General features: G+C 36.0%; 4 protein-coding genes and 1 non-coding gene across 9 annotated transcripts; 4 read left to right on the forward strand and 1 right to left on the reverse strand.

Moving 5' to 3' along the window:
* Positions 1-407: 407 nt before the first annotated feature.
* TRNAP-UGG (transfer RNA proline (anticodon UGG)) lies at positions 408-479 on the forward strand. The gene has a single exon. It is a non-coding gene; the product is annotated as a tRNA-Pro (tRNA).
* Positions 480-540: 61 nt separating this feature from the next.
* On the forward strand, positions 541-5108 carry LOC107426041 (uncharacterized). Its single transcript, XM_016036128.4, has 8 exons — positions 541-867; positions 1111-1437; positions 1690-3221; positions 3297-3566; positions 3775-3855; positions 3953-4064; positions 4158-4224; positions 4422-5108. The coding sequence occupies exons 1-8, from the start codon at positions 825-827 to the stop codon at positions 4462-4464; spliced, it is 2475 nt and encodes an 824-aa protein (XP_015891614.3). The 5' UTR covers positions 541-824; the 3' UTR covers positions 4465-5108.
* Positions 5109-5475: 367 nt separating this feature from the next.
* Positions 5476-7494, reverse strand: LOC107426037 (U1 small nuclear ribonucleoprotein C). The gene is made up of 5 exons (XM_016036124.4): positions 7308-7494; positions 7155-7197; positions 6798-6839; positions 6455-6707; positions 5476-5874 (listed from the first exon to the last, which is right to left on the reverse strand). Exons 1-5 carry the CDS (start codon positions 7313-7315, stop codon positions 5618-5620), a joined length of 603 nt encoding a protein of 200 aa, XP_015891610.1. The 5' UTR covers positions 7316-7494; the 3' UTR covers positions 5476-5617.
* Positions 7495-7807: 313 nt separating this feature from the next.
* LOC107426036 (uncharacterized) lies at positions 7808-11857 on the forward strand. Of its 4 annotated transcripts, none has more exons than XR_003057281.3 (9): positions 7808-7920; positions 8223-8339; positions 8886-8947; positions 9038-9274; positions 9352-9519; positions 9679-9753; positions 10300-10432; positions 10863-10900; positions 11317-11417. XR_003057281.3 is itself a non-coding variant. In XM_016036123.4 (9 exons), exons 2-9 carry the CDS (start codon positions 8228-8230, stop codon positions 11411-11413), a joined length of 897 nt encoding a protein of 298 aa, XP_015891609.2. In that variant the 5' UTR covers positions 7808-7920; positions 8223-8227; the 3' UTR covers positions 11414-11857. The 4 variants fall into 4 exon arrangements, 3 of the variants coding, with proteins under 3 accessions (XP_015891609.2, XP_024933156.2, XP_048336690.2); XM_016036123.4 differs by having other exon boundaries at positions 9679-9728; positions 11317-11857; XM_025077388.3 differs by lacking the exon at positions 11317-11417 and having other exon boundaries at positions 10863-11310.
* A 2607-nt stretch (positions 11858-14464) lies between these two features.
* Positions 14465-18354, forward strand: LOC107426034 (RNA-binding protein BRN1). Of its 2 annotated transcripts, none has more exons than XM_060811497.1 (9): positions 14465-14821; positions 15067-15149; positions 16175-16226; positions 16404-16529; positions 16625-16704; positions 16811-16990; positions 17218-17551; positions 17629-17772; positions 17857-18354. In XM_060811497.1, the coding sequence occupies exons 1-9, from the start codon at positions 14650-14652 to the stop codon at positions 17895-17897; spliced, it is 1212 nt and encodes a 403-aa protein (XP_060667480.1). In that variant the 5' UTR covers positions 14465-14649; the 3' UTR covers positions 17898-18354. The 2 variants fall into 2 exon arrangements, with proteins under 2 accessions (XP_060667480.1, XP_015891606.3); XM_016036120.4 differs by having other exon boundaries at positions 14477-14821; positions 17847-18354.
* Positions 18355-20677: the final 2323 nt, after the last annotated feature.

The raw sequence follows: 20677 nt of genomic DNA on the forward strand, positions 1-20677 counted from the left end.
TATAATAAGTGAAAGAAAATAGAGAAAAACGCATTGAACAGATTGCCAACTTGAGCATGTGTCCAACAAATAGTGCAAGTGACCAAGTGCGTTGTGACCCATGCATTTAGAACTATAATGGTATAGGTCCCTGAGCTGCCTCTAATGGAGTTTTTATGAGAATTAAATTCAGAAAACGTGATGGGAAATAAGAAAAAGAAAAAAACGAAAATTAATGTTCGAGTTGTGAACAAAGATTGTATTTCTCACTTTATTCATTAAATTAAATTAGAGAGTTTGAGATATTTAAACACAAAAGTTGATCCAGTTCAACACTTGTTCGATGGTTATGAAACTTGAGGTGGGAATCAAATCAGGAAGTTTGATTAGAAATGTTATTAAAAACAGAACACCAATAAAAAATAACCGGGCATTTGGTCTAGTGGTATGATTCTCGCTTTGGGTGCGAGAGGTCCCGAGTTCGATTCTCGGAATGCCCCACCGCCTAAATTATTATATTTTTTTCCCACTCTTAAAACGCATCATGATTTTCGTCGTATCAAATTAATCAGACACGTCGCTAGTTTATACGAATAAATATATATTATATAAAAATTCCCTCCAAAAACACATTTTAATCTTTTCACACACTTTTTCATGTCCCCTCCAAAAATCCAAACACAATCAAATCCTCCCAATCCCATCACCATTTTCACCACCATTTCTCTCTCTCTCTGTTCTTTCCAATTTTTTTTGCCCCAGTCAAAAGAAAGTGATCTTAAAAAGATAATCTCTGTTTAAAGAATATAGTGGTGGAGTCGTGGAGAGTGAGTTTGTATTCCAATATGGCTGTTGATTCTCAGTCTCACCCATTTTCATCCCCATCTGGTAATTATCTCTTTACTCTCAAATTCAATAATGTTTTTATTTTTTATTTTTTATTTTTTATGTTTTCTTTTTCATATAAAAATCGTTTATTTTAAGTTTATGGATTAAGGGGAAAATGGTGTTTGGAAGAATTTGTTTCAATCTTATAAATGATCAGGGGTTTTTAAATACCAATATTCAGATTAAATTTGTGTAATCGAATTTTTATTTTTATTTTTATTTTTTTTGGCTGTGTAAAATTAGGATTTCAAATCAAAGATGGCGATGAAAACGGCGATTGGTCAAGGTTTCAAGATACTGTTGCAATTGATAGCCCCTTGGCTGAAACTTCGTTGGATAATCTTGATTTTGACACTGAGCCTGTGCAAGGTTCTTCGGGTTGGGCATGTGCGTATGACGAACAAGTGGTGCTTGATAGTGATGATGAAGAAACAAATGGAACGAGACCAAAGAATATCACCGTTGCTGGTAAAGGGATTCAAGGATGTGGATTGGACTTTCAGCTTAGGAAGCTGGCAAACCAGAAGGTGATGAATTCTCAGGCATATGCCTGCGATCAAAGCTGTGAAGGTCAGTGTTCTCTAGCTTGTGTCTCACATGGGGTTGTGACTGTCAGTCAGATTTTTTAATTTCTTTTATGGGTTTTGTTCGTTTGTGATTACACCTAATTTTGTATCCTTCGATTTTAAATAAATATTTATATATATCTATATATATACATATATACATATATATATATATATATATATATATGTTTCTTGAATCCCTCAGGATGAAAACTGATTATTTTTTGTCAAACTTTTATCCATGAATGATTTGAAGGGAATGGAGTTTCTGCTGAGGAGTTGGAAGAACAAGTCGATTCGAAATCAACAGAAAAGCAGTCGAAAGTTAGTGCTGCCCGAACAGCAACTTTTGACATGTATGATATCGGTTTCGACACTCAAATGGCTGCTGAAGCTATTGAAGTCCTAGCATGTGGCCACACTATTGGCTGCAGTCCTGCAGATGCTTATCAAGGTCAAGATACCACTGTCAATAATTTGGTAAGAGGTGTTACAGAGGAGAGAGACTATATAGGAAAAATTGCAAAAAATGCAAAGCGTAAAAAACGTTCTGCTAGAATTAGTAGAGGATCTTCCATCCCAGCCAAAGAGCAGTCACAGTTTCTGGAGTTAGGTTCTGAGTTGGCACCAAAAATGCAAGGGAAGAGGTTCAAATTGTTTGGTGAGACTCAGTTATGTTGTAGTAATTCTGCTAAAGAAAATGAAAGTTCAGGCAGAAGATCTCTTAGGCCTATTATTAAGCAAAGAAAGGCAGAAGGAGATTTGAGAAGGAAGAAACTTAGGGTCTTTGGGAATAATACGAGTTCATCAATACCACTCGGAAATGGACAGTTCAAAGGACATTCTGTGATTGTTTCACCTGGTGCCCACCAAAGTAAACGGTCAGGGTTAAGGGGAAGGTTAAAAAGGAGTGAGGGTCAATCAGTTAATCCAGGAGAAAGGATGATGGATATTCTGGAGAATGGCATGCTTGTCTATAGAAGAAGACGCAGTTGTTTAATTTCAAGTGCGGGAGAAAAAATTTGTAAAGTAGATTACGCCAGTGAGGAAGTTCACAAGAGGAAATTAACCAATTTCTCAAACTTGGAAAATATATGGGACTGTACTAGAAGAAAAAGAACGCGCCGCACCATTCCAAACCATTCAAGTGGCACTAATAGCTTGAATGCCTTGTTCAGATTAGTTGATGGAAAAGACAGTAAGTTGCAGTACCAAGAAAGGATGGGAGGCGACAGTGATATGAAGGGCAAAGCAGAGTTGTCATCATGTACTAGCCCTTGTGTACCTTGGAATTCTTCAAAGGATGGGTCAAACGGAAGCTTTTTAGGCCAGAATTCTGATAAACCCAGTTCAGCAGGTTCAACTATACGTGCAAGAGCCAAGACAAATATGAGAGTTTCTCTTCTGGACCCAGCTCTATATCAGGTCTCCATGCGATCTGACAAAGATTCTACATCACCAGCAGATGGGGTAGAAAGTAAATGCATGTCAGTATCGGTGTCTAACATGACTCTTGAGCCATCTGATTCAGAATGCGCTACTACATTTAGCTCTAAAAGTGGGAAAAATGCGGAATCATCCAATTTTATGGGTTATAATTACCACAAAAAGCCATGCAACAGGAATGTACCCAAATCATCCCTTTTAAGAGAGCTTATTAGACTAGGTGTCCCCGAGTCAATACCTGCACTGTCATGGAAAGATGTGAGAAGGAAAAAAGATTTGGCACATGTTCGAGTCCTGTTTAGCCAGCATTTGGAGGATGATACCATCAAGCAGCAGAAAAAGGTAACTTTTGGGTCTTTCTTTAATAGCAAAAGTTTTATAAATCACAATTTAATGTCATCTTTTATCTCGCATTAGATTGTGTCGAGACTGGGCATATCCATTGCATCAAATTCTATGAATGCAACACATTTCATAGCCAATAAATTTGTGCGCACTAGAAATATGCTGGAAGCTATTGCGCTTGGTAAACCAGTGGTGACACACTTATGGCTCGAGAGCTGTGCACAAGCAAGCTGTTTTATTGATGAGAAAAACTACATTTTAAGGGATGCTAAAAAGGAAAAGGAAATCGGCTTTAGCATGCCTGTTACCTTGACTCGTGCAAACCAGCATCCTCTTTTACAGGTGAGTGTGCAAACTTGTGTCAGTATAGCTTAAACTTGATAGGTTTTTTCTTGTTTTTCCTTGCTTTTGTTAGAACACTAGACGTCTTCCATGACAATGGATTGCTCTCACATGTTGATGTCTGATGCTTTTATGCCAAAATCTGTCAGCTGTTGTACACTTATATCTGGTTGTTATAACTTATAACCTGTTTGCTGCTTCTTTGCAGGGTCTAAGAGTCTTTATCACCCCAAACATAAAACCTGACAAAGAAACAATTACTAATTTGGTCAAGGCAGTTCATGGTGAGGTAAGTATATTTGCCTCCACTAATATTGAGTTGGTTGACAGTTGAATTTTACATTTGCGGATTTTTAAATTGTCGAGTCAATGAAACCATGTTCCAGCCAGTGGAGAAAGTTCAGATAACCGATCTAAAAGATAAAGGAATACCCTATGATCTATTCATCCTTTCTTGTATTGATGATGAAGCCATCTGTCTACCTTTTGTTGAAAAAGGTATATTATTACCTCTCCATCTTTTTTTCTATAAAACACTAGACCATTTAATTAGAAAGTTGTGAAAATTTGTGGGCTTATCTATAATTGCAGGAGCATCAGCTTACAGCTCAGAGCTGCTACTGAATGGGATAGTTACTCAAAAACTGGAGTACGAAAGGTCAGAAGTAATATAAAGACTAAATCGAATTAGTTTTGATTTATAATGCTCAAAACTATCAGTTATGTGCATCAGGGATAGGGTAGAATACTGCTCGTAGAAACTATAGCATTGTGTTCCAAAAAACAGTTTTATTTATGCTTTTCTTCTGGCTAGCGAGCTTATAACTATTTGTTTTGGTTTTACTTGCTTTGCAGACATCAGCTCTTTACAAAGGAGGAAAGGAGGTATTGCTCCTAGCACTCTACCCCCCATAACCTGAGAGAGAAAGCTACTAATTATCTTCCCGTAAACAAAATGTTATAGTTTATATATATATATAATATAAAACCTTTTGGATGGAATTTCCTCTACCGCATATTTATCATTCGAAGAGGGAAAACAAAATACATTTCGTTCACCCCCTAAGAAAAAAAGAAGGTTCACAATCCATTTTTTTGTACATGTACAATATTATCATGTGTTGCATCTGAAAGTGACTATCCTCTTACAAATTAGACAACTCTGCTCTTCCAGCCCTCAAGTGCATTAGAAAAGTGTGCAACAGATTATATAAAATTTGATTGTTTCAAAAAGTTTAAACAAAATGGCTTGGAAGCAGTCTCAAATGAAAAATATTAAAAAAATTATTAAAAAAAATCGACATTTTAGTTAGAATAATATTGATGTTGTTACAGACCTCGTGTCCTAAATGCATAGATAGTTCCACAAGGAATAATCCTTCAAATAAAGCAAAACGAAAAGAATGGTTATACTGATTATACTCTTTGTTGTGGACATAGGAGCCATTAAAGGCTGAAATATTAATTTATTTGCTATAGTAAATTAACAATGAACATTCACAAGTTATTCCATAAACATTAAAATAAAGAGAAAAAAAAAAACGTACATTAGTTGCAATTCAACCATAGAACAACCTCTATAATAAAGAAAAAAATGAAATAAAAGTTGTAAAGTAAATGACAGTCCGTAAGTCTCCAATTATTCCAGCTACTACTATCCCACAAGCAGAAAAAGAAGTAGGGAAGTCGTCCCTCACGAGAGCATGAAACTCAATACGATCAAGAAGACCGTTTTGGGATGAAATTTTAGTTCATCTAGCACATTTGTCCCCTCACGAGTTAGTTTAGTCAACAATAGAAATGTCAAATTCTATTTGTAAGATTGTTTTTATGATCCATTCTTGCTTCAGGATGTCATCATCAGCTGCCCAGCAACCAAAAAAAAAAAAAAAAAGGAACAACACTAGCAAGATCAAAATTCGTTGTTACTTCATGAATTGGCCATATTTAATTACAAATCTCAAATGTTTAACATCCCATGCAAACCGTTGTAACACATAACGATACACTCCAATTTTCTTAGACACCTAAGCTCACCACTTTGAATCAGCCTACTGGTTTGATTCAGAAGCTTGAGTATTAGCATTGAAACTATCATAACCTCCACTTGTTGGTGCTGCTGGATTGGCTTGATACATTGCTTGTAAAGTTGGGGCACTGCTAGAAGAAGTGGGTGTTGCTGTGCTCCCAGGAATTGAGGTGGGCACATTCACAGCAGGAGGCCTCAAGGGAGCGCCAGGTGGAGCACCAGGTAAGGAAGGAGCACCTGGTGGAGCCATCATCGATGGCATTGGGCCAGAGGCATATCCTGCCAACAGCAAAAGAAAAGATTGAATGCTGAAAAATTTTGAAACAGGATTCATTGTATGTAGTAATGCATTCGAACACTACATCCAGATGAGATATATGGTATTTCTATAAAATTGATTATACAGGTTGGCAGAAATTCGTTCTAAAATTGTCAGCATAAACAGTACGACCCTATGCCCTTCAGCCACCGGTGAAAGACAAGCAAATGGATTGACAGTGCTTGTGATAGACACAATATTAAGTAACTGGTCAGACTGTCAAGTGAAAGATAACAAATGACAGATCACGAGAAACCATAAATAGTTGGCCCATAATAGAGCATTCCTTCCTCCCTAGCTTCATAATGCCAGAAACTAAAGTATCATCTCAAGTCAGCATGAGGATTGATAAAAAGTTCAATTATGAAAAGAATTGTGCATACCACCTACAAGACAAGTTCATAACATGCAAGTAACAGTTGGAACAAGTACTACAAAATTTAGAAATCTACAAACAAAGGCATGTATTTTTAAGGCACTGTATTAGCAGGATAACATGATGCTGGTGGAAAAAAAGTATTTGTCAAAATTCAAACTTACCAGGAACACCAGGAACTGGTCTCGGCAAAACCGGAGGCCTGACCCCTGGAATCAATGGAGCACCAGGAATCTGTGGCATGACGGGTGTCGGCAGAACAGGAAGACGGGGCCTCTGAGCCAGTAGATGTTGATTGTAAGCAGCACCAACTTGCTGAAAAGCTGCAGCTTGCCCAAGATGTTCCTTAATCCTTTGGTCAATCAAACTTTGGGTTTGTTGTTCCTCAAATTGCTGATAGTACGTTCGCACATTTGCCTGAAATAAAAAATACAGCCAAAACACTTAAAGATGATGTGCAAAGGTAACAGTCAGAAGGTCACACATAGTCCATATAACTTAACTTACCTTGTGTTTGTATCCTGCATTGTGTTGCTTTCTCACAGATGGCTGAAAAATATAAACCCAACTTGTCAGCACTTCTTACTTTTTATAATGCCGCCTCTTTACGACTTTTGTTTATGTTATAAAAGAAACTAGATACACTACCATTAACAAAAATGCTGGTGACCCATGATAATCTCTAACTATAACATTACCAAGTTGAATAGAATTGAGAGAACCACACATGGGCATGTAAACAAATAATTTTAAAATTTGGATCAAATGGCAAAAACCTAAAGGTCCCCAGATCAAATTGTTCTAAAACCAATCATTGCCAATACAAAACATCAAACAGAATTTTAAAGAATAGAGAGGTCTTACAGAATCGTGGGTCAAATAAGTATCGCAATAATCACAGTAATATCTGCAAATTCAAACAAAAGATGTACATTAATAAACCAAAAACAAAACAGAATATTTTGATAATAATATGTTATTGCTACAAATTTCAAACAATGATAATAATATCTTTACCGAGGCATTGCTGTGCGTTGGCTGGAACTGAAAAATTTTATTAATTAGTCCAAGGCCAGAAAACCCCCAAAGGAAGAAGAGGATCAGATATCTGTATTACTGTAGCAAAAACCCTAACCAGAGATAGAGAGCGCGAGATAAAAGCTTCTGCCCAAGTAATAAATAAATAAAATTTGTTGGGGGAAAAAAATATTAAAACAGAACCAAAACGATAGGAATAACTTAAATTAATAAAAACAATTTTTTTTTTTGGACCTCGTCGAATGACGGAGAGAACACGACTAGACGACGGCGAAGAAGGGCTTTTGGAGCCGAATGATATACAAGAGTCTGGGCTTCTTTAGTGAATATCCAGCCCACTCAGCCAATCAGCCAATATTGGGCTTTTAAGTTGAAGACCTGCTAACGTGACCCAACCAAGTCGGACTCACTGGCTTTTGCAGCAACAAATCCCCTAATAAATATGCTAAACGGTGTCGTTTTATTTCTCAATTTTATAACTATATATATATAAGGTAATAAAATTCCGTTGGTCCTTTGAACCGATTTTTCCTCGGAAGAGCAGAGAAGCTGACGAAGCAATCATTCCTCGGAAAAATAATCTTTTTCTCAGGTTACACGCACCCCACTTCTTCTTTTTCAGATCAGAAATTCATGTTTGGTTTTCTGAGAAAACCGAGGAATGGAAAACATTCGGGGTTTTTGAATCATATGTTTTTTCTTTTTGGTCGCCTTTTGTTTATTTTTATGTAATTATTATTCATTGGAAAGTCAACGTTGGGTTTTAATTTACTTATCTTTGAAACCATGATTTTGTCGGATACCCAATATTTAAGAAATGGAATTCCAGCATTTTCTCGGCCGCCACAGAAATATTTGGTATGTTATTTAACATGGTTTAATTGAAATTTTCAGTGACAATGAAAGTCGAGGAGAAGCAGATTTGGGCGGTCTCGCCGTCAAATGCTGCTTATCATTTTGGTACCAGTGGACTTTCTGTAGCGGTTGCAACTGGGATTACTCACCCTCTAGGTAAAACTCTAGGCCAAAAGAAGAAGGAAAAAGAAAGATTTTTTTTTTTTCCCTTTCTTCTTCTCCTTTTTTAAGTTTTATATATATATATGCACCTTTGATGCGGTTTGTAGCTTGCTTAATCACTCATTTCTTGAAATTAGCTAAATACCCTCCAATATCAGTAGCTCTGTCTTAGACAACAGCTTTGGCACTCTGTCGAACAACAGAGATGCAACCTTGTAACTTGTTTGTGGATTTATGTCTGGAACTTTTCTTATATTCATGAAAAAGGTTTAAGCTTTAACACAAAATTGTTTTGCTGAGCTTTACACTAGTGAAAGCATAACTAACAGTGAATTATTCCCCTTCCATTTTGTCACGTTGTATCAGTTGAGGGCTCTCTCAAAACTTTGGTACTCTGACAAAGATTCAAATTATGAACCCATGCCACCATGCAATTGGTTATGTTTTACCACCATGCCTCCTAAATATTATAAAAATAAAGAAAGTTTTCATCTCCTTTTCATTGGTTTTAGTTTAACGCGTTTCAATTTGGAACTGTAGATGTCCTCAAAGTTAGGCTGCAGATGCAACTTGTTGGTCAGAGAGGTCCTTTGAATGGAATGGTATCTTGCCAAGCTTTTAGTGCATGTGTTATTTTGTATCTTAATTGAATTTATCAGAATATGTTATGAAGTTAAGATATTCAAATGCAGGGGCAAGTATTTGTTCAAGTATTGAAAAATGAAGGATCAAGATCTTTGTATCTAGGTATGACACCTGCACTGATAAGGTCAGTTCTTTATGGAGGTCTCCGCCTAGGGTTGTATGAACCTTCAAAGTATGCATGTGATTGGGCTTTAGGGTCTACCAATATCTTAGTTAAGGTTGCATCCGGAGGATTTGCTGGTGCCATTGCAACTGCACTAACAAATCCAGTTGAGGTTTTGAAGGTAATGCTACATGTAAGGACTTTTTAAGTTCTCTTCTTGATTGAAGTGTATCTTAGAAATAAATTTCCTGTCATCAGGTACGGTTACAGATGAATCCAACCTCAACCAGAGGTCCAATTGATGAACTGCGCAGAATTACTTCCAAAGAGGGAATAAAAGCTCTTTGGAAGGGGGTTGGACCTGCTACTGCCAGAGCTGCTACTTTGACTGCATCCCAACTGGCAACATATGATGAAACCAAGAGGGTCAAGTTCTAAGCAATGCTATTTTTCACTTTGAATAACGAAGTAATTTCCATTTTGTCAGTTCAACATTCAATTTGTTGTCTGAAAGTAATTTGTTTTCTCTCTACATTATCCATTCAGCCTGATTCTCAACTTTTGTTTCAACTTCTATTTTTGCAGATTTTGACCAGGTGGACATCACTTGAAGAAGGATTATATCTACATCTCTTGTATACCACTACTATGAACTCTGTTGTGAGATTTATTATTTTTCCGTCATGTCATTAACTTAAGCTGTGTTGAAGTAGACTAATATGTTGTTTCGAAAATTGCCTTTGACATTAACTATTTAAGGCAGTTGGTCATGGGATGATGATGAAAGTTATTTTGCAAGGTAAACTAAAAGAGGGAGGGAGGGAGGGTAAAGTGTTTAAGTAGACTAATATTTGTTGTTTTGAAAATTGCCTTTCACATTAACTAGTTAAAGTTACTGGTCATGGGTGATGATGAAAGTAATTTTGTAAGGCAAACTGAAAGAAAGAGGGAGGGAGGGAGGCAGTTGTTGATTTGAAAAGTTATAATATTTACATACATGTGACTGGATTTTCCATAAACCAGTAAACCCAAAATATTTCACAACTTTGCTTTCCAGGTTGAGCATCATACTATTCAAAACCAATCTATGATTTCCCTTCTGTAATCCAAAAGCAGATCCCCATCATATACTGTCATAAAGTGTCATATTATATGTTTCTTAAAATCTTATTTATGAAAACTAAATCCAATCTGCTCTTTATGAAGCGCGAGTATGGCTGCGGGCACAGTGAGTACATTTATAACAGCTCCCATGGACATGGTAAAAACCCGACTCATGTTGCAACGAGAATCTAAACTAGCTCAAAGTTATAAAAACGGATTCCACTGTGCATATCAGGTATTATTTTGCCTTCTACTTCTTTTCAATGGTCTCACGTCATTCTTGATGTTATTTTCATATTTACATCTGTGTCATACAAATGTATATTTCTTAAACCTTTACATATAGTAATATCTGTGTCTCACCGTACATGTTGAATTGGAAGGGTATAGAGGGCATATGATGAGTACTGAGTACTGGGGTTAGTTTTGTAAAAGATTTAACATGATGAGTCATTGGTTAGTGCAATTGGCAAGTCAACTTCTTGGTGGTTTTATCATGCTATCTCACTTCTTATGCTAGCTTTCCATAAGATGGCTCTTAGTAGATTTCATAACTAGTTTGATACTTAAAGTGCCACTGCTCTCTTCTATTTTTTTTTTCCCTTCTGTGCATAGTTGATGTTGCCTTTCTTTCTGATCTGATGCACTGCGATGTGTGGTTCCAGGTTGCACTTACGGAAGGTCCTAAAGCCCTTTACAAGGGGTGAGTTTTTGTCAATGCCTGCATGCTCACCACTATTTCATTTTGGTGCATTTGGTTCCTTATAATAAACAACATTCAAGTACCAAAGTAACCCATATATCCTCTGCCATTCATGTAACACTGCTGGGATTCTGTGAAGTCAGTGTAAAGGCTAAGACTATCATTTTTTTAGCTTCAGATTCTGCTCTTGTTTGAAATATTGTCTCCATCGCAAGACTTTCTAACACCTATCATATTTATTTACCAAAAAAGAAAAACACCTATCGCCATTGTGAGGCATACTAACTTGTTACTTATCATCTCCTTGAATATTTGAGACATTGAAAATAACATACAGATTCAGCAAAATCATATATTATATAAAGTTTCTCCCTATCCATTTATTTTTTAAGATTTTTACATTGATATTCATTCAGGAGCCTTGCGATTTTTGCGAGATTGGGTCCGCAAACTACAATTACCTTTATACTCTGTGAGAAGCTACGCATGCTTGCCGGCTTGAGTGCAATCTAGCCTCAGGATTGGCCTTCTGCAAATTGACCATGCTTCTGGATAGGTGACTTGTTTGAAGTGGTGAAGCACCGCCCACATAACAAGAATGCCTTATTTAGAGAAATTTGGTTACATATATTTTTTTTTTTTCCCTTCAGTCTCTTAAGCCGTTTGCAGTATTTTTACCTTTCACTGGAACCATTATTTCTGAATTCCAGTGGAACGGTCTAGGTTTGTCGTTACACTTGAGGGCCCAATTATTCGATCAAGTTGTGTAGTGAATTCATACATACCTTATCACGCATTCTTTTCATTGGTTCCGGCTGGATCCAGTTGAATAGGACTTCTTGTTGTACTTCTTTTTGAGAAATTGTTGTTGTATCTGCTATCATATCTTGTCAACATTACATCAATAAAAGGATTTTTCTTGGTTATAAATCAATAAAAGGAATTTTTTTTTTTTTTTCTCCTTGTATTTACCTGTCTTTTTCCTCATCATTGTTGAGCATATTCTCAATAAAATTATTTTGATGAGCAAGACCTATTGAAAGCCAGTCAAAGGAACAGCAACCTGAAACCTAGGATCTCTTAGTATGTGTCTTACAGAAATTCATTTGATTAGAGATTTAGCTGCCACTAACTTTCATTTTACTTTCACATTGGCTCTTCATGAAAATTGAGTTTCAAATCCATGCTGGGATTTGGATGGTAACTGCGTCCTTCTTTAGTTCTTTTCTTTTGCTTTTACGTTTTTTTTTTTATTTTTACTTATGTTTTCTTTTTCCTCTCCCTCTTCTGGGTTTAACTGGGTCTGACCTATTCGCCTAAAAAGATAAAAACTGGGTCTGACCTAGTTTTGATATTGATCAGAAACAAATACAACAAATCCCAATCTCCATTCTCTTAAAATCTAACCAATAGGTCCAATGGCCACCATGTAGAAAGAAAATAGGCAACACTATCCAATGGAAAACAAAAGCTAGGGATAGAAAACATACTTGGAAGTCAGTGTGTCACCATCAAGCATTTTCAGGACTCTTGACTTGGGGCAGGAGATATTCCACCATGGCGCATGGCCATGCAAAGATTATGTCCCTACTCTATACTCATTGTTAGGCGGCTCTTGCTGGCCTTTCATAAATATCTGAAAAGAGGCATTTATCCACTATATTTCATATTGCTTCCTTTGTTAAAATTCATTATAAATTAGGTAAGCCCCCAATTGCTAAACTGGGTAAGCACATCGTGTGGTACTGCCCAACAAATTGCATCATCATGTTTTGCTTCAAATAACGTACGTATTATTCCATTGACTTCAAACAAAAACCGCCATAAAAGAAAAGCTCTTTTTATTGTGAAATCCTCCTTTCTTTCTTTTTTCTTTTTTTTTTTTGGCGTATAAAGCTTAGAAAATAAGAAAAAAAGGGGAAAAAAAACAAAATCTGAATGTCCAAATATCAACGATTTTAAAGGCTTCCAAAAAAGAATTTGAGAGAAAAATAATAGTTTCTTTCTATTGAAGTTACATATTCAAAACGGAAAAAGACAGAGAAAGAGGAGTTGGAGATGTTGATATTCAAATGTTGGTGTTGGGTGACCGAATACTTTTTCTTCCACTCTGAGAGTGCAAGTTGCAAAGGCAAACACTTTCTCTTAAGCCCCAAAGGAAAAAAATAATAATAAATAAATATAATAAAAGTAAAACCTTGGAGGAGAAGAAGCCTTGGCGGGACAGTCTGGCGTACTTATCTTTCTCCCTCGGTTTCAACGCTAAACTACCATTGTACCCTTCCTCCTCCTTTATTTACCGTTTTAACCCCTCTCTCTATTCCTCGCCCAATTACAAGGCCTATCCATATTGCTGCTTTTCGGCCCCACTTACATTAAAGAAAAGGTCTCATTTTCCCACTCCTTTCCTGAAAATGACTTTCCACCTCCATTTCGGCATTGGTCAACACCGCCCCCAAATATCCCATTTTTCCTTTTCCTTTTTCAATATTAAATATTTAAATCCCTTATCCTAAATGTCGGTTGTAATCCATAATCAATCTCAAAATAGTAACATTTATTACAAAAAACAATAACAGGATTAGCGTTAATGACATGCATAAATTCATAATTAAAATATGACAATTTATAGGATGAGGAGGATGTCCCCCAACTTTGTTATTTAATTAATCTCTATAAATTATTATTTTTTTTTTTCTTTTTTCTTCAATATAGTAGCATAAAATTAGGCAAACCAACTCATCAACCAATTAACACAAGAACAACGAACTATACGTTTATTACATGGAGGAGTATAAGTTTGCATTATCCACCATAAGTATATTCCAAAAACCATCTTGCAAGTTGGAAAACTAATGATAAAAATAAAATAAAAAACAAATATAAAGAGGTCAAACATAAATTATATCTAATTCTTCCCCTCTATTTACATATATATGGGAATGCAAGGGCATGTTGAAACAAAAAATGAGGGGAAAAAAAAAAAGTGTGAGACATGCTTTTGTTTAATAAATGCAAAAGCATTGTTTCCCAATAACTGAAATTTGGACACAAAGTTACCAATAATAAGCAGGCAAAGTTGAGGGTAACACCTTTTTGTCTTATTTTGTTTGAATCCCTTTTGTCTTTATTGGCACATCGATGTTATCTATGAGGGAGCACATCCCATCTTCATAAAGTTGGCTTCTTTTTTTCTTTTTTTTTTTCTTCAAACATAAATCAATTAAAAAAAAAAACTGCAACTCAAAATTATCCTCGTAATATTTCATAATACAATTGATGGGATATAAGTATATCAATAATTGTTTAATGTATTATAGGTTTCGTTAAAAGAAAAAAAAAAACTGTGCCACATTGGAAAATATAAAGACATAGAACATACACTTGGCACTTGGGACTTGGCATGGATTCGAATCTCTTAAAGAGTTGAGGGGTAATGAAGTAATTTGAGAGGAAAATCCCTTAAAAGGTCCAAATCTTTGTTACAACTCAGACTGACCCAAGTACATCGACACAAAAGACCAGAACTGAGACAGCTGTAGTGGCATTCCCGTGAAAAATTGGGAAATCAGAGGGTGAAAGATGGTGATTAAATAATAATAAATCTATTGAAGATCCAACTTTGCCATCCAGAAACCCCCAATTTCCCCTGCGACGACTCCACGAAGAAACCTCTGCTACAGAGAGAAAGAGAAAATAAAAAGGAAGTTAGAGAGAGAAAGAGAGAGAGACAGAGAGTTAAGGCATTAATGGCGGAGGGGAAGAAAGAGAGAAAATCGAACAGCGAGGAGAGCGTGAAGCTGTTCGTAGGTCAGGTGCCGAAGCACATGACTGAAGCTCAGCTCCTTGCAATGTTCCAAGAATTTGCTTTGGTCGACGAGGTCAACATCATCAAGGACAAAGCCACACGCGCCTCTCGAGGTTTTCTCCTCCTCCATTGGAATCTCCTTCATACATTATTAGCATTTCTCGCTGTATTTTTTTTCTTTCATTTTTATTTTCTCGAATTTCTTGCTGGTAGCTAATGCCTTTGATTTGCTATGATTTAATAAGTTTGGCTTTGAGATTCCTGTGTTTGAGCTTGTCTTTTGGTGTAGAAAAACCCTAATTTGTTTCCGTGTTTTCGTTGTTTTTGGTTTTTGGATTTCTGGGTGGTTTGTTTGCAGGCTGTTGCTTTGTTATTTGTCCCTCTAGGCAGGAGGCGGATAAGGCGGTCAATGCTTGTCACAACAAGAAAACATTGCCCGGGGTTAGTGGAACTTCGATCTGCCTTCTTGCCCTTTTACTTTGTTTTCTTTTTTGAGTTAAATATTGATAATTGTAAAGAATGTGATTCAATGTGATTGCAATCTTGCCTAACGGTTTAATTATCGGTTTCTGACTACCATTAAAGTAAAGAAAAGTAGTAGTATCCTTTTTTCCTTTAGAAGTGCGTGTATTTAGTCTGTCATAATATCTCTTTATGACATCTGTACATTAGGACATTTCTAACGAATCTCGTACCACCGACGTATCTTGCAATGTGGGATATGTTGGTATTAAAATCTATTTGTAATTATGTCCTTCAATATGCTTGGACGCTTACGATTTATAAATACAATTGCCGCCTATAAATTTTCAACTTCAGGAGTAGTAATCGAACTGTTTTAACTCTAACCAACTCACGTGCTTCTCTACTATATTTCAAAAGCGAACTCTCAAACGAATTAAATAAAATAAAATACCATTTTAGGTTATAGATAATAAATTTAATTTGAAGCATGATGGAGAAGGTGTGGATCACCCTGACTTTGTTAGGATCACTTAAGTGAAAATATTTACAATGTGATTCACGTTTTAGGCTCTTTATCTTTTATTTTTCCTTTTTCTTTTTCTTTCCTTCCTGGGTACACTTAATCCTCTGAGAATTATAAGTTAGCAAGCATGATGATTGGACAACTTTTATGGAAGATCTATGCTCATGCAACTTGCCATTTTCCTGGCCTAGGTATTAGAGTGATTGGAGAAGCCTTATATAGGCCTTGCTGGACCTTCAAGTGGTTGCCCAGGCAAGCTTCTCAGTTGGGCTCTTGCCTGTGTCTGTAATTGTAAAATGTACTTTTGTTTGCCTGTAATGAGCTTGATGGAGAATGTAGTCCGTTTGGATTTTTTTAGTCACTTGCATTGTTTCCCAGTTAGCACTAATTTCGTGCAACTTTGCTCTATTTTTGTGCAATGTGTTCATTTTTCTCATACTCTGATTGAAAGGCATCCTGTTCTTTCTGTCCAATTCAGGCATCTAGTCCGTTGCAAGTGAAGTATGCGGATGGCGAGTTGGAAAGGCTAGGTGTAATATAATTCCATTATGAAATTACATATCATGTACCTGAAATGGTTTATTTGATTTTGATTTTGTTTCTATGTTAATTTTTATCTGATGCTGTATCTACTTTGTCTAGTTTATTATTCTATATTAAGCCAGTGGGCCATTTATAATTATTCTCTTACTCTCCATGAAATGCAGAGCACAAGCTTTTTGTTGGTATGCTCCCTAAGAATGTCTCTGAAGCTGAAGTTTCTGCCCTGTTCACTAAATATGGAACAATAAAGGACCTGCAAATTTTAAGAGGTTCTCAGCAAACAAGCAAGGGTACTTATTTTATGATCGATTTGAAAACCATTGAATCCTACAACCTGGTTCTGAACTAAAGTAATGCTTGCTCCCTTTTTTGGTTTTTATGAAAGGTTGTGCTTTTCTGAAGTATGAAACAAAAGAACAAGCCCTTGCAGCCTTAGAGGCCATTAATGGAAAGTATAAAATGGAGGTTTGTTTTCAGGATTGCTTGATATAAGTTTCTAGTGAAGCTGTGATGGTAGTTGGATGGTTGGTTGGATAATTTGTAATCTGATCATTATCTTTTGCTTCTTCAGGGTTCAAGTGTTCCTTTGGTTGTCAAATGGGCGGATACAGAGAAGGAAAGGCAAGCTAGAAAAGCTCTGAAAGCTCAATCGCAGGCATCCAATGCACCAAATAATGATTCACAACATCCTTCTTTATTTGGAGCCTTGCCAATGGGTTATGTTCCACAATATAATGGTTATGGTTACCAGGTCAATTTTATTTTTATTTGTAAAAAGTATACATAAGCTAAAATATCATAACTTCGCTGATCCTTTTCATAAGAGTAGTCTGTCAGCATTAATAATTTCTCGATTTGGTAGATGAATTACTCTGATTTGCGACTTGATAGATGGGTTTTCTCAATGTGTCATGTTTTATAAACTTTCTTCTATTTAAAGGAATGTGAAATTTATTATCATTTTGTTTTTTTCTGTAGGCTCCTGGAACTTATGGTCCCATGCAATACCCCCTATCACCAATGCAGAATCAACCTGGTTTTCATAATATGATACCTACAGTAAACCAAGGAAATGCATTGCGTGGAATTACACCTGACCTTGCCCCTAGAAGTTATGCTATGCCTCCGGCAAGTTATGTGGGCTCTGCTTATCCTGCAGTGCCTGGTCTTCAGCATCCAATGGCATATGCTGGAGGAATTATGAGTCACAGACCTTTAAGCGGTTCACCTGGTTCAGTTCAACATGCAGTTGTGAGCAGCAATTCTTCAACTTCTTCAGGGACGAGTAAAAGTACTGGGGGTCAAATTGAAGGTTGTTATATTTGTTTAGTAATTAAAGTTTTGGTTTTTCAAAGATAAAGTTTGATAATTGTTTTATCTTTGAATTAGGTCCACCTGGTGCCAATTTATTTATTTATCATATACCTCAAGAATTTGGAGATCAAGAACTTGCCAATGCATTTCAAGCGTTTGGTAGGGTCTTAAGCACTAAAGTTTTTGTAGATAAAGCAACTGGTGTCAGCAAATGTTTTGGTGAGAGCAGTCTTTACTTCTGAATTTGATATAAGTTACCTGGAAGTGTCTGTTATGATCAACCTTTAATGCAGGGTTTGTCAGTTATGACTCACCAGAGGATGCTCAATCTGCTATTAGTATGATGAATGGATGCCAATTAGGTGGTAAGAAATTAAAGGTTCAGCTTAAGAGAGACAACAAACAGAATAAACCTTATTGACTTGAAGGTGAGTATCGGAAGGAGGCTGAATTCTTTATACCAAGTGGCCATGCAAGCTGGATAGGTGGGAGTCACTGCAATATCAACATTGTGGGATGGATTGCGATGATCTGTTCTTATGTGCATTATTCTATCCTGCTTGTGATTGCCTCAATGGGAATGAAACCCCTGACATTTGTAATTCATGGTGCACTTTGTGCCAACAAATCTGTAACTTGTGTATCATTGACGTTCATTTAGACAGTGACTGTCAATTTATTGATTCTTCCCTCATGGACATGTGCCAGTTGTATAATTTTGTGGAAACATTCATGATTGAATGGTTCCTGATTCTTTTGTTTCCACAATTCAATGGCTAAATTGTACAATACATTCCTTAATTTTTTTTTGCTGTATTTTGGTGAAGTGGAGCTGAATATTTTTTAGAACTGTCAAGCATATATCCTTGTACATTATTTATGTGAATCATCTTGTCCCCAGTATATGGCAAATGATGTTAAGTAGCCATGGTTAGCATTCTTGTTTTGATAACATATCCTCATCTTTGTGGACCTTGTGCATCTCATTCACATGTGAGTTTGTTGTCATAATCCTATGCAATTGGCGTAATCGATTTACCACTTTGGTTGCTCATAACGTGCAAACAATTGTGCTTGCTGAGGTCAATTAGATCTAAGACTAATAAATGGATATTCATTTTCCTTTATAGCACAAATCTTGTGTAGATCATACTCACTGTTACATTTGCTTTTAAGATTCTTTAAGGTAACATCTATCATGCTGATACCTCAATACATTTCAGAATCATAACGTATGTTCCTTTGATGGTTCCACTTGTTTTCAAGGTGCAGGTATTTGGTCGTTGAAGTTTCAGCAACTGTTTTAAGAGTCTGCTGTTGATTTTCCTGATAACCTGCAAGGATGTTTCTCTGTTTGGGCAGCTCTAGAAATCGTCTCAGTTGCTGATAACTCTTGCAATCTTTGGGGTAAGATTGGGTTTTTCTACTGTCAATGAAACAATGAAACTGCCACATTTAGGGTTACAATTGAAGGTATAGGAACATGTTTTTCCTTATAATTCAGTGGATGAGTTGTGAAACTACCTCCCTGTTTGTACTGTAGCACAACACTTGGATTTAGATGGGAAGTTTGTTAATTGACTTGTATGAGATGTTTTTCAAATTATGGTCAGGATATTTTTCAAAGGTCTTGTGAGGCTTCACTTCGATATCCTCTAGTGGCTCACCCTGGTGGTGGTTTGTAGGGATTGACCAGATAAAAAGTTAATTCTTCTTATAGGACCACATCCTAAATAAGATGTTCTTTTGGTGCACATGCATGCAGTTCAGATTGATAAGGAGGTCAAGATCAGTCTTTACCATGGCTAGCAAAAGCTCAGTCTTGGTCACACTGGGTCGAGAGCACTGGTGCTTGGTTAGGTATGTAATATGTAATTCATTTGTATTTCATTATTTTGAATCCGATGGCTAGCTACTTAAAAAGGAGTAGATCCCAAGTCTCTGAAATCTTTATAAGGTGAACCAGCTTGCACATTCATATATTGATTATTTCAGTCATTCATGTGTGTCCGCATTGTGGTTGATTTATTTTGCTCAAAAAAAAAAAAAAAACGTTCTAGTTGATTTTCCGTAGATGATATATTTTTATTTATTCAAAAAACAGATTGATTGTTATTCATGGATATGTTCTGGCCAAATATGATAACAATTTATATCTCTGCTCTAGTTTTTTTTTTTTTTTTTTTTTTTTTTTGAGGAAATTTTATGCTTATAAAAAGGATCTTCCACTGTCGTTGTGCACGAATAACATGTGATCTTACTGAATATGTACTTCATCATTTCTTTTATTTGTGCGGTGAGACTTTTTGTATCTTTCAGCTGTACGGGCATCCCACTGGCTTGCCCTTTTTTTTCTTTTTTTCTTTTTTTTTTTTTTTTTTTTTTGGTTTAAGGTTCTGAGTAAAAAGAACGAGGATGTTATTAATGTAGCAAAATTAAGAATGTAATTTTAACTTGGGCTTATATTATATATATTAAATCGCTTTTTTGCTTTCTCTCAGTTTTCTTCCTGGACTTTCGCTATACCACTCTTTTTTTTATTTTGCTCGTGTAAAAGTTGGAACCTAGCTCCGTAGCTTGGATTTTACTCCCAGTTGTCGTAATTTGTAAAACCCTCTATACTTCAACGGGAGTCTACCAAATTGGGTTTCCTAAAATTTGCAGTGCATAAGGTTGGACTTGCATTTTTTGAACCAACAGTATGTGTACAAGTTCAATAACATCAATAAATAATAGGAAATGCACCTCTTTTGTTTTTTTGTTGCCTTTTTGTTATTTTTCTTCTTTTTTCTTTCCTTTTTGTATACAAGAATATAAATATCAAAACAGGTAGCTGATTGTTTCTTCTGCATTACCAAAATCTATCTGGGTGTTTCCCATTAAAGGAATCCAAATAAGATGCGAGTGTCATTTTTTAGTTGTTGGATGCTTAGAATTGTATGAAATCTGACTGATGATAAGCACCTGATCTCTAAGGCATATGCTTCTCCTTGTCTTTTTTATTTTATTTGTTGTAGCTTTTTTTCTTTTTTCTTTTTCTTTTTTTTTTTTTTCTTTTTTTTTTTTTTTTTTTTGTTGTTGCTGGTGAGGTTCGAACCCAGCTCATAGACTGCTGCCTCTTACC

The sequence above is a fragment of the Ziziphus jujuba genome, chromosome 9, assembly GCF_031755915.1.
Source record: "Ziziphus jujuba cultivar Dongzao chromosome 9, ASM3175591v1".
Taxonomy (NCBI): Eukaryota; Viridiplantae; Streptophyta; class Magnoliopsida; order Rosales; family Rhamnaceae; genus Ziziphus; species Ziziphus jujuba.